We start from the raw sequence: 12,500 nt of genomic DNA on the forward strand, positions 1-12,500 counted from the left end.
TTGTTCTTAACACACTTCCTGATTCAAACCACGCACATCATTGTGACATCATCACCTGGTCATGTGATGGTCAAGCTAGCATATCAGCCCAATAGAGCTCTCAGGTCTTCTGCTAGCATATCAGCCCAATAGAGCTCTCAGGTCTTCTGCTAGCATATCAGCCCAATAGAGCTCTCAGGTCTTCTGCTAGCATATCAGCCCAATAGAGCTCTCAGGTCTTTTGCTAGCATATCAGCCCAATAGAGCTCTCAGGTCTTTTGCTAGCATATCAGCCCGATAGAGCTCTCAGGTCTTTTGCTAGCATATCAGCCCAATAGAGCTCTCAGGTCTTCTGCTAGCATATCAGCCCCATAGAGCTCTCAGGTCTTTTGCTAGCATATCAGCCCAATAGAGCTCTCAGGTCTTCTGACACTGTTTTTCTCTGTGTACCACATGTACAAAAGAAGAGGTTTGGTGAGGCTGCATTCTCATTTTATGCACCCAGATTGTGGAATGCACTGCCAGTTTACATTAGGGACGCAACCTCAGCACATATGTTCAAGTCAAGACTAAAAACCCAAATTTTTTAATATTGCCTTTAAATGACTAAATGATTAAATTATGATTATATAATGATTGGAGCACTTTGAGCTGCAACGTTTGCAGGAAAAGCGCTATACAAATAAAAGTGATTATTATTATTATGATGATATTATTATCAAGCCAGTTGTATCAGGCGTGTCAGGGCTGGGTTGGAGCAGTAACAAAAGCCTGCACACCCTCGACAGCCTCTCAGCCACGGAGTTGAACGCAGCTCAGGGTGGCTTGAGAAGATGGTGTGGCTAACTCAACTGGAAGGAGCAGGAAGGAGGGGGAGAACGTTTTAAGAAACAATTATCTGGTGATGACTAACACACTTAGTGTTCACCCCAGGGTGGGGGTGTGGGGGCGCGGGGGTGAATATCAGGCTTGATAAGACGGGTAGTTAAGTCGACTGGAGGGAGAAATGTTTTAAGAAACAATTACACTTAGTGATCGCCTGTGGGTGGGGGAGGGGGCGGGGGGGAGGGGGAGGGAGAGGGGGGAGGTAGAGCCTATAGCCCATCAATTCATCTCCATTACGCTCCATTTAGAACACAGAGCAGAGAGAGGGGAAATAGAGAGAGTGTGAGAGAGAGAGAGAGAGAGAGAGAGAGAGAGAGAGAGAGAGAGAGAGAGAGAGAGAGAGAGAGAGAGAGAGAGAGAGCTGAGAGATATTGAGGGAGAGAGAGAGAGAGAGCTGGGAGACTGAGAGAGAGAGAGAGAGAGCTGAGAGATATTGAGGGAGAGAGAGATAAAGAGAAAGCTGAAAGACAGAGAGAGAGAGAGAGAGCTGGGAGACATTGAGAGAGAGAGAAAACTGAGACATTGAGATAGATAGATAGAGAGAGACATTGAGAGAGATAGAGAGAAAGAGAGAGAGATAGAGACATTGAGAGAGAGAGAGAGAGAGAGAGAGAGAGAGAGAGAGAAAGAGTGAGAGACAGATAGAGAGAGACAGAAAGAACAGAGGTCAGTCCATACCTCTAGAGAGTTGGTCAGGTAGACGATGTTCTCCAGGAGAACCGCTCGCTCGTCAAACTCCAGCTCCAGATCCAGAACCCGGGGCCCGTTCTTCTCAAGGTTCTCCTGAGGAACACAGAACACAGAAGAACAGTCAGGACGGTCCACAGAACACAGAAGAACAGTCAGGACGGTCCACAGAACAGGCTTCCACATACAGTAGTAGAACCCTAGTAGAACTTCCCACAGTAGAATCCTAGAGGAACCCCACAATAGAACCCTAGAGGAATCTAGTGCATCAGTAACAGCGTACGAACGCTAGCCCAGGAACACACAGACATACGTCAACATCTACACTCTGCTGTCTCTATAGATGTGTGTACAGCAACAGCCTTTAGATAGAGAGAGATAGAGAGAGAGAGAGAGAGAGAGAGATAGATCGATAGATCATGTACATCGATATATAGATAGATAGATAGAGAGATAGAGAGATAGAGATAGAGAGAGATAGATAGAGAGATAGATGTGTTTTCTGTCGAGGGTGGTGGACCTTAGCTAACGGCTAACAACAACAAGCTCCCTCCCTGCAGCAGTAAACTAAACTAAACTTCAGAGGCGGCACAGAGCCACGTAGAGGTCAACAGGGGGGGGGGTGTTATAGTTCCAGACACGGGCCCCCCAGGGGAGGTGTGGTCGTGCGACGAATACCCCTAACCCCCCCTAACCCCCCCCCGCTAACCCCCCCCTCTCTCCATCTCTCAATCCCTCTCCCCTCCTCCCTCCTCCCTCCCTCTCCCTCCCTCTCTCCCTCTCTCCCTCTCTCTCTCTCTCTCTCTCTCTCTCCCTCTCTCTCTCCCTCTCTCTCTCTCTCTCCCCTCCTTCCCTCTCTCTCCCTCCCTCCCTCCCTCCCCCCTAACCCCCCCCCCGCCCGTCCTCAGCCTCACCTTGATCATGGCCACGAACGGCATGGCTCTCTTCATGTACTTCTTCAACTCGGGCAGAGCGCCAAGCTCCCCAGAGATGACCTTGTTGTCAGGCAGCACACCCTGGCTGGTCTGAGGGGGGGGGGGGGAGGGGAGGGGGGGGAGGGAGGAGAGAGAGGGGGGGGGGAGAGGGGAGAGAGAGAGAGGGCGGGACAGAGAGAGAGAGAGAGGGAGAGAGAGAGAGAGAGAGGGCGGGACAGAGAGAGAGAGAGAGAGAGAGAGAGAGAGAGAGAGAAGGGGGGGGTGGGTAAAGAGAGAGAAGCACAGACCAGAGAGACAGACAATGGATGGACAAGCAAAAAAAAAAAAAAAAGACATGGTTAGACATGGTTTTTATTATTTCGCAATGGTGTGTTGTGGGGCAGACAGGGGTGTTACCTTGTAGTGTTTGCCCAGCAGAGAGAGGGCGCTGTGCTGCCAGGGGGGGTAGCTCTTGGCCACGTAGATGTTACAGTGGGAGGGCTTGGGAGGGGCTTGGTGTCACCCTTCTGTGGAGGAAAACACAGCAGAGGGGTCAGTCTAAAGCCTGGACACACAGGAGAAGGGCCAGTCTAAAGCCTGGACAGACAGCAGAAGGGCCGAAGGGCCAGTCTAAAGCCTGCTAGCTAGTACCCAAATAGTACCCGCTCTTCCCAAAGAATATCAGAGTGGCGCTGCGAACTTGTGTGTGTGTGTGTGTGTGTGTGTGTGTGTGTGTATGTGTAGTGTGTGTATGTGTATGTGTGTGTGTGTGTGTGTGTGTGTGTGTGTGTGTGTGTAGTGTGTGTGTGTGTATGTGTAGTGTGTGTGTGTGTATATGTGTAGTGTGTGTGTGTGTGGGGAGTGTGTGTGTGTGTGTGTGTGTGTGTGTGTATAGCGCTACTGCTTCTGCTGCTGCTCCATACATTAACCATGCAGGCAGCTCTCTGTGTCTGTCTATGGCAGCATCAGGCAGGGGGGGGGGGGGACAGGCTCATTGTAAATGCATGGGATGCAACAAATTCATTCATTCATTTCCATACCATTCCACAACTCCATGCATTTATAATCAGTCTGTCCTGGGATGTGTGTAACTCCACCCCCCCCCCCCCACCCCCCCCCCCCCCCCCCCCGCACCAACACCACCACGGGGTAGAACGCTACAGCTAATGATCGACTGACCATCGCTGGGATCAGCACGGACGGTTTGAAAACACCCGTGGTGGAGATTAAATTAAATAGTTTTATAATTCCAGCGTTTCATCCCCGCCTCCGGACCCCCACCACCGCCGCCAGGGCCCGCCTGCGTTCTGAAGCTACGTGCCGCGGTAGCATGCTAATCCAGCGTTTTCCCCGTTAATTATCTCGACCGCCGCAGCGAGAACTCCACAGCTTCATAAGGAGCCAGAGATATCTGAACATGATTCTGAACATGATTCTCATAACCACGTAAAACATCTCTACTGTGGGTTTCACACACGCTCGCACGCACACGCACACAGGCTCACGCACGCACACACACAGGCAGGCAGACGCACGCACGCTCATTCTCACACACACAGGCTCACGCACACACACACACACACATGCACGCTCACACACACACGCTCACATGCACGCACGCACGCAGGCTCACACACACCCACACACACACACACACAGGCTCACACACACACCCACACACACACACATACGCACGCACACACAGGCTCACACACACACACGCACGCTCACACGTACGCAGGCTCACACACGCTCACACACACGCTCACACACGTACGCAGGCTCACACACGTACGCAGGCTCACACAGACTCACACATGCACGCTCACACACACACACACACACACACACACACACACACACACACACACACACACACACACTCCCACCCCGGTGCTGTAAACTCGCACACTCACACACTTTTGACTACTTCTATATTTCAAGCGATGCTCACACTGTGTTGCTGGACAGTGTTGGGAGTGTTCGACAGTGTCCCATACAGACGCTATTCTCATTGGTCACTAACAGTTGACCAATCAAGAGGAGGTGTCTGTAGCCGCCCTTTCTCCCTGTGGCCTTGTGAAAGACAAGAAAACACGATCGTTCGTTGTGTTTTTCATAAAAAGGATATTTCACTGAAACATGGAAACAGTCAGTTATCCAGGGCTTCCTGTTTGACCTGGAGGTCGCACTATTGACAAAACTATACCGTAGAGTCAGAGACCAGGTGGGGGAAAAACCAAGAGGAAGCAAAATAGTGTACATCACAGACAACTGAACGATGCCTTTTAGAAGCCGTCCCTTTAATACATTATTCATACAGATATCACAAATACTTCACTGCTAATAAAACGGGTCTCTCCACTGTAGGATCGACAGGATTCCCACACCTTCTGAAACACCAAATTCAAGCACCTTTCAAGGACTTTCAAGACTCAATTCCCTCAAATTGAAGGACCCAACACGGCATAATTTGAGACAGAACTAGTTGACGAGCTAAGTATATATACTGTATATATTTACAAAAACGTTTAAGACCTTGATTTCTTTTTCTCAAATTCACAAACTTTCAAGGATTTCAAGGACCCGTGGGAACCCTGCACCATAGACTCCAATCTAAACTTCAAGCTAATCATTCCAAGAGTGAAAACAAAAAATGGTGAAGCAGCTTTTAGTCACTCTGCCGCATGCTCCTGGAACAAACTACCTGAAGAAATCAAACAGCCTAAAAATATTTAACCGCTAATGCTAACACTTCCATCCATGTTTATTAATTTCAATTATCTTATTCAATGTTTCTCTGTTTGTTTGTTTTGATGCTGTAAAGCACTTTGAATTGATGCTGTAAAGCACTTTGAATTTCCTGTGTTGAATGAAATGTGCTATACAAATAAACATGCCTTGCCTTGCCTCTACCTCCACCAGCCTCCCCCGGTCCACATCGACTGCTCATGCCTCCCTCTCTCTTCTCTCTCTCTCTCCTTCTCTCTCTCCATCTCTCTCTCTCTCCCTCCTTCTCTCTCTCCTTCTCTCTCTCTCCTTCTCTTTCTCTCTCCTTCTCTTTCTCTCCTTCTCTCTCTCTCTCTCACCTTCTCTCTCCCTCCTTCTCTCTCTCCCTCCTTCTCTCTCTCCTTCTCTCTCTCTCCTTCTCTCTCTCTCCTTCTCTTTCTCTCTCCTTCTCTCTCTCCCTCCTTCTCTCTCTCCTTCTCTCTCTCCCTCCTTCTCTCTCTCCTTCTCTCTCTCTCTCTCCTCTCTCTCACCTTCTCTCTCTCTCTCTCTCTCTCTCTACGCCCTGCAGCAGGACAGATGCAGCCAATCGATAGGTGGTCTGCAGAGGCCTGCAGTACCGTTCCGCGTTGTCGATACAACTCTGATGCCTCCAGGTTCTCATTGAAGGGAAGTACGTACAGGGAACTGGGGACATGTCAAACAAATGACAGACATACTGATTTGCACATTGAAATGAGATCCCCCGACGCCATGTTAACAAGTAAGAGGAATCTCTACAGACCAGGAGACCTGAAACGCAGAGCCTACCAACATACACACCAACGTAACGCCTCGGAGGCACGCGGGAGGGAGCGTCTCTAAACAAGCGTGAATAATTCATCGTGTTTAACGCGCCTGCCATCCCAGACACCCAGAGGACTCCCGTTGTACCAGGGTATATACAGGAATCTTGAGGTTAATTTCAATACCTTTCTAAGACTTTTTAAAGACCGTGTCAATATTTTTCCAGACCTCACCGCCACTTGGAGCTGTAACCGTTTACATCAGTGACACCTTTAACTTAACAGTTTGAGTTCGCAATAGACTAGACCACTATCATACAACACAATTTCAGGTTCATCTTTGTTTTTTAATAAAAACTAATAAATTCACGAACTTCTACTAAAGTTTTTAGGACTCAAACTCTTTGGACAGAGTCTAATTCAGAAAAATACCTACAAAACTCAAGACCTCATAAAATCGTGATAAGACTTTTTAATACTTATTAAGGGTCTTGATTTTTCCAAAATTGATTTATCCACTTTTAATACTTTTCAAGACACCGCGGATACCCTGTGTAAAGACAGCGACGACAACCACGACGACTCGTCGCTACCAATCTGTAGCACCGACTTAAGAGTTAGACTTTGCCATTTTAGCAGACGCTTTTAATCCAAAGCGATTTACAATTACGAATTACAGGGACATTCCACACCCTGGAGTAACTGAGGGCTAAGTGCCTTAACTCGAGGGCGGAACATTCGTGGTGGTGGTGTTTCAGGCGGGATTTGAACTCACGACCTTCAGATGAGACGTGAGTCTGCAGACTGGTATAGATTTGATTTGATTTAATAGGATTCTCCCGTTAGCTGAAGTTAGCAGGGGGAAGGGAGGGTGTCTAGCCCAAGGGAGGCTGGTGGAGGTTGAAATCGGAGGACGGGCTCCATGTAACGCATGGAAGGAAGGGATGAGGAATGTTATCCTATAAACTATTATGTTTTCTTGCTTCTTTTTTTGCCTTGTTCTTTTCATTTTTCTGTCTACGTCAGGACAGGCACTGTAAATTATTATCCTGTTATTATCCTGTTATTAGCCTGTTATTACCTTGTTATTAGCCGGTTATTAGCCTGTTATTAGCCTGTTATTACCTTGTTATTAGCCTGTTATTAGCCTGTCATTAGCATGTGTACGTTAACGTTACCGCCTCTGTCCCTACCCAAATAAACTAAAAAACGTGTGTGTTTGATACCATTCCCCTGTCCCATGCATTAACAACAAGCCCGTCCTCCGATTTCTACCTCCCCCAGCCTCCCCTGGTCTAGACTTCTACTTCCACCAGCCTCCCCTGGTCTAGACTTCTACTTCCACCAGCCTCCCCTGGTCTAGACTTCTACTTCCACCAGCCTCCCCTGGTCTAGACTTCTACTTCCACCAGCCTCCCCTGGTCTAGACTTCTACTTCCACCAGCCTCCCCTGGTCTAGACTTCTACTTCCACCAGCCTCCCCTGGTCTAGACTTCTACTTCCACCAGCCTCCCCTGGTCTAGACTTCTACCTCCCCCAGCCTCCCCTGGTCTAGACTTCTACCTCCACCAGCCTCCCCTGGTCTAGACTTCTACTTCCACCAGCCTCCCCTGGTCTAGACTTCTACTTCCACCAGCCTCCCCTGGTCTAGACTTCTACCTCCACCAGCCTCCCCCTGGTCTAGACTTCCACCTCCACCAGCCTCCCCTGGTGTTCTACCTCCACCAGCCTCCCCCTGGTCTAGCCTTTAAGGGCTGCGTTTGAGAGCTTCATTCCGGGCCCCCCCAGCTGTTCTAGTGAGAACACAACGTCGAACGAACAAAGAAACAAAGCCAGACTTTAAAAATGTCGAATCCGTCGTCTAAAAACAGCAGCAGCAGCTGAAGACTCATGATCCTCCGGCCCGTAAACCAAGGTTGGCTTCTTTTACACTTTTTAATGACTTGAGAGAGACTTTTATTTTCTTTATGCTCTCTCTCTCTCCCGGCCGCCTGAGTTCCCAGAGAGAGCGGCAGCACCTCAGCACACTACACACACACACACACACACACACACACACACACACACACTACACACACACACACACACACACTACACACACACACACACACACACACACACACACACTCCTCGGGGGAGATGACTCTACAGGAACGCGGAGGCCGGTCGTAATAACCCTCCGTCAAGCCCAAGTACCTTTTCAAAGCGAAGTTCAGCTCCCTAAATCACTTAAATACGACTGTTACCTCGGCGGCCCGCGGTACTTAAAATGAAATGTCCTTTCGGGGGTAAGTGGCTAATGTTGTTGGCTAGAGGCCTGTTTCTCTGTCTCTCTGTCTCTCTGTCTCTCTGTCTCTCTGTCTCTCTGTCTCTCTGTCTCACTCTGTCTCACTCTGTCTCTCTCTGTCTCTCTCTGTCTCTCTCTGTCTCTCTCTGTCTCTCTGTCTCTCTGTCTCTCTGTCTCTGTCTCTCTGTTTCTCTGTCTCTCTGTCTCTCTGTCTCTCTGTCTCTCTGTCTCTCTGTTTCTCTGTCTCTCTGTCTCTCTGTCTCTCTGTTTCTCTCTCTCTCTGTCTCTCTGTCTCTGTCTCTCTGTTTCTCTCTCTCTGTGTCTCTCTGTCTCTCTCTCTCTGTCTCTCTGTCTTTCTGTCTCTCTGTCTCTGTCTCTCTGTTTCTCTGTTTCTCTGTTTCTCTGTTTCTCTGGGTTCTTCACACACACAGACAGGATAACTCAAGTTAATGCAGAGCGTTCGTAGTATATAAGACATATATATATTATATATTTTTACAGTTATCAGTTATATGTATAAAAAACAGATCAGTGACCTCATGTTATTCTATGGGAGTCGTAAGCTGGATGGACACGTCATGAGTCTTGGGTATACTAACAGGTAGGGCCCTGAGGTGGAGCTGCGTGTCCAGACCCTTACTTTGCTCTTGGATGTACTACAGGTAGGCCCTGAGGCGGAGCTGCGTGTCCAGGCCCTTACCTTGCTCTTGGGTATACTACAGGTAGGCCCTGAGGCGGAGCTGCATGTCCAGGCCTTTACCTTGCTCTTGGGGGGGCTGCAGGTAGGCCCTGAGGTGGAGCTGCATGTCCAGGCCCTTACCTTGCTCTTGGGGGGCTGCAGGTAGGTCTTGAGGCGGATCCTGAGGTCGTGGGCCGTCTCCATCAGGTACTGGGAAGAGCGCATCAGGACCTCGTCCACCGGGCCCGCCTCGGGCCACGAGGCCGCCATGAGGGAGCCGGTCTGGGGGAGAGAGAGGGAAAGAGAGAGGGGGAGAGAGAGAGGAGGGGAGAGAGAGGGAGAGGGAAAGAGAGACAGAGAGGGGAAGAGAGAACCATGTTTTTTTATATCTTTGATGTCGTTAGCCTCATAGCATAATTGCCTAAGTCATGCTTCACTTGTGGTCAGCCGAGCCATCTTTGTATGTAGTGTCAAAAATGTCAAAGAGATGACTTGGGGCAGATAGTGATAGCATTCTGATAGGCTGATGTCATAGAGGCAATAATGCACAGTGAATCAGCAGTGTTAGGAGAGTAGAGTTAAGGCCAATGCACACGGCGTGCGATTTTGTCGCAGCGCGAATTCGATTCCATTGTTTTGAATGAGACAATGCACACGGCGTGCGATGCGATATTGTCGCACAACAACATTCGATTCTCCATTCACACCCACACACTTCGGTGGTGTGAATTGAGAATCGAATGTTGTCGTGCGACAAAATCGCACACCGTGTGCATTGGCCTTAAGAGATGCCTTGGGCAGTAGTGATCTTGGAATGTAACAACAAGCATTCTGATAGGCTGATGGCATCATAGGCAATAACGCACAGAGAATCAGCAGTGTTAGGAGAGTAGAGTTAGGCAGATATCTCAATTTGGCCAAAATACGACTTAGGCAATTATGCTATGAGGCTAACGACATCTTCGATTTGTCTACTTTATGAAATGGACGGTTGTATACAAATATTTCACTGCAAAATGTGTTTATTTGGATGATCTTTGGATCTAAATATTTTTGGGGATCCACCCAGAAACCGAAAATAGTGCGACATTCTTGGCAAGGACGACAGCGCTGACGCTGTAGCTACAGTTGTGTGACCTGTGGGGGGTTGTCATGTCTCTGGGGGGGGGGGGGGGGGGCTCACCTTGCCTAGCAGACCCCAGGTGAACTCACACAGGTGGGGGCAGATGGGGGCCAACAGCAGGGTCTGCATCTCTATGAACCGGAACACCAGCTCCCTGTGCATGCCCTCGATGGCCAGCTCCCTGTACTTGTCCTTGGCTGCCTGCCAGGACACACACACACACACACACACACACACACAGAAACACACACACACACACACACAGAAACACACACACACACAGACACACAGAAACACACACAGAAACAAACGCAGAAACACACACACACACCAAAACGCACACACACACACACACACACACACACACACACACACACACACACACACACACACAGACTTTGTCACCTGGTAATTACCAATTACATTGAATTCTCAAGCGTAGCAGAAAGTACCCAATATCTGCAGAGAAGGTAAAATACCAGTCATAACAACGGCGCGGCGAAAGCTAATGCCAGTGTGTGTTTACCTGGTACTCAAAGCTAATGCCAGTGTGTGTTTACCTGGTACTCAAAGAAGCCGCTCTTCAACGCCTCCTTGTACATCATCTTCTCGTAGTTCTGCTCCGTCCTCACGACGCCGGCGTTCATCTCGCTGAGCGAGGGGACAGAAGGGAACATTTGACACAGCCGTTGAGCACACGCTGTCATCCAGAGAGACTTACCTCAGACAGATGAGCTTGTGTGTAAGTGAATCACATCAGTCATTGTAAGTGAACCCATCGGCGGTGGAAGCGAGGAAGACAACTAGCAGAGAGGCTACAGATGGATAATATACACTACCCCCCCCCCCGCGCGATCTGGTGTATTAACTAGCCCAGTCAGCCAGGAGACAGGAGACAGGCTTGGGGTGGTCCAGTGGTCTAGCACTAGCTAGAAATGTAAACAAACATGTATATCTTCGCACTCGATCATGACTTTTCCTAGATATGTGCGTTCTACCACCCAGTATCCTTACATTTTCAAAAAATCACATCAGGATAAGCTAGTATGAAGCTATTTTTCAGTTTTTCTAGTGTAGGAGGCAGTCTAATTTACAACCAGCCAACTAGTGGTCGTTGTGTGTAAATAGCAGCTTAGCATTGTAAAAGACTATGGTCATTTGACCCCCGAGGTGGCCGGCTCTTATAGTAGGTAAAAAAGGCACGGCTGTTCTAGTGTTAACACCAGTATCCTTACATTTTCACTATCACATCAGGATAAGCTAGTATGAAGCTATTTAGCTGTTTTTCTGTGTAGGAGGCAGGCTAATTTACGAGGCGGACAACTAGTGGTCGTTGTGTGTAAATAGGAGCTTAGCATTGTAAAGCGGGGGTCATTTGATACCTGGCGAAGACGCGGTCGTTGAAGGTGTCTGCGGGGCCGGTGCGGAGGCTGTCCTGATTGGCTGCCATCTCCTTGACCCACTCCACCCAGGTGAACAGCCGCAGGATGCCGGCGTCCGCCATGGCCTCCACGAAGTTAGCGTCCTCCACCGTGTCCCCCGCGTCCGCCAGGGCCAGACGCATGCCTGCGCGCACACACACACACGCACACACGCACACACGCACACAGACGCACACGCACACAACATACATACGCATGCACACACACAATCACGCACACACACACACACACACACAGACACAGACACAGACACAGACACAGACACAGACACACAGACACACAGACACACACACACACACACACACAAAACATCCCACCTCTCCTGTCAGTAGAGTCTTCAGTGGCACAGCACCAGAATATCTGAAAGACCTTTTGCTAGCATATCAGCCCAATAGAGCTCTCAGGTCTTTTGCTAGCATATCAGCCCAATAGAGCTCTCAGGTCTTTTGCTAGCATATCAGCCTGATAGAGCTCTCAGGTCTTTTGCTAGGATATCAGCCCAATAGAACTCTCAGGTCTTCTGACGCTGGTTTTCTCTGTGTACCACATGTACAAAAGAATTGGTGAGGCTGCGTTCTCATTTTATGCTCTAGATTGTGTCTCACTGCCAGTTTACATTAGGGATACAACCTCAGCAAATTATGTTCAAGTCAAGACTAAAAACCCCATCTTTTTTATATTGCCTTGACTAAATGACTAAATAATGAAATGATGATAATATAATGATTAAAGCACTTTGAGCTGCAACGTTTACAGGGAAAGTGCTATACAAATGATGATTATTCAGTTCTAAATACTCCACTCTCTCAGGTCAGAGGCAGGAACGCTGGGAGACCTTCAGACGTTTTCCCTCATAAAATAAAATAACTAGCTAGCTAGCGGATGAGGCTAATGATCTCCCACAAGATGGCAGAGGATGTGAAATAATGAGTCTTCTAGAACGTTCTCCTAACCTGGGTTAAGGACGTAACGAGGGACCTTTAACCTTGGTT

At 48.7% G+C, this 12,500-nt stretch overlaps 1 protein-coding gene across 1 annotated transcript in view; it reads right to left on the bottom strand.

Moving 5' to 3' along the window:
* Window positions 1-12,500, bottom strand: part of lars1b (leucyl-tRNA synthetase 1b) — a 37,448-nt gene that overhangs the window by 6,196 nt on the left and 18,752 nt on the right. Inside the window, 8 exon segments of the mRNA XM_080549590.1 lie at window positions 1,543-1,647; window positions 2,466-2,576; window positions 2,883-2,971; window positions 2,974-2,992; window positions 9,085-9,225; window positions 10,127-10,267; window positions 10,627-10,717; window positions 11,449-11,632. Of these exon segments, the coding sequence (XP_080405716.1) occupies window positions 1,543-1,647; window positions 2,466-2,576; window positions 2,883-2,971; window positions 2,974-2,992; window positions 9,085-9,225; window positions 10,127-10,267; window positions 10,627-10,717; window positions 11,449-11,632 (881 nt within the window).

Source organism: Nansenia antarctica (genome assembly GCF_963989245.1).
Source record: "Nansenia antarctica genome assembly, chromosome: 20".
In the NCBI taxonomy this organism is placed as follows: Eukaryota; Metazoa; Chordata; class Actinopteri; order Argentiniformes; family Microstomatidae; genus Nansenia; species Nansenia antarctica.